The 955-nt window shown below is 41.3% G+C and overlaps 1 protein-coding gene across 1 annotated transcript; it reads right to left on the reverse strand.

Annotated features, from left to right (window-relative positions):
- Positions 1-208: 208 nt before the first annotated feature.
- TEOVI_000243700 (uncharacterized protein) lies at positions 209-604 on the reverse strand (the record flags this gene model as incomplete). The annotated part of the gene is made up of 1 exon (XM_067225517.1): positions 209-604. One exon carries the CDS (start codon positions 602-604, stop codon positions 209-211), a length of 396 nt encoding a protein of 131 aa, XP_067081618.1.
- Between the last annotated feature and the right edge of the window lie 351 nt (positions 605-955).

Genomic DNA, 955 nt, shown 5'->3' on the forward strand with positions numbered 1-955 from the left:
TTGAGTATCGATTTTGTGTCCGCTTCCGATATTACTTTGGCAGGGTCAGTGATGTGGTTTAACAAAAAGGAAAAAATCAGCTGAATGGTGTTGTTTACTTGTTTGATGCCATTACCACTTGTTTTTTATTTTCGCTGTTGCATCATATCGCAGCTGTTCTCGCTGCCGTTTGATTATCACTCTCTTGATGTAGTTGGTAGTAACGTTTTCACATCCTGTAATCTCTTCTGTTTTCGTTTGATGCGTTGTTGTTTGTGTCGTAACTGTTTGAATAGTATGCGTCTGTCCCATATTCCCTGTTTTGGTTGCTGGAAAAGTCATAAGTTGGGTATTGCGATGTTTGCTGATTGTTTGATGGGTTATTATTTGCCGCTTCCTCCTTTTTGTGTTCGTTGGACGTGTTTCCATTGTCATTAGATTCTGTTCTGCCTTTAGCGCTTTGGGCCACCCCCGCAGCTTGCCGACGGGCGACAGACCTCTTATGAATCAAACAACCGACTATCCACAGAGCGGTCAGACCGATATAAACGGCGATTGTGATGAGGTATTTATACCACTCCCCCCCTTCCTTCTTCTCCTCTGGTTGTTGTTGTTGTTGTTCCATGGCAACGCTAAGTCACTAGTGGGTTTTTTTTTGAAAAAGATTTCTATCGTTGGTCCTCGATAGGTTCGCCCTCCCCCCTACGTATTTCTCAACACTATTGTTGTTGTTGTTGTTACCTACACTCTAAACACCTGCCAAATAAATGAACACGAGTAACCTCAGATTCAATGTGGTTTATCCTTCGCTTACGATAAAAAAAAATTGATGGAAACACTATGTAAAAGACACGGTTGAGAGCAAGTGAGAAGTACAGCGGAATCGGGTGGAAAATGATGCAACAACAACAGCAGCTTTACTTACGCGCCAAAACTCTGGTCCAAAAATAGACAATATATATATATATATATATAT

This window comes from Trypanosoma equiperdum (assembly GCF_001457755.1).
Source record: "Trypanosoma equiperdum strain OVI genome assembly, contig: ctg_550, whole genome shotgun sequence".
Taxonomy (NCBI): domain Eukaryota; phylum Euglenozoa; class Kinetoplastea; order Trypanosomatida; family Trypanosomatidae; genus Trypanosoma; species Trypanosoma equiperdum.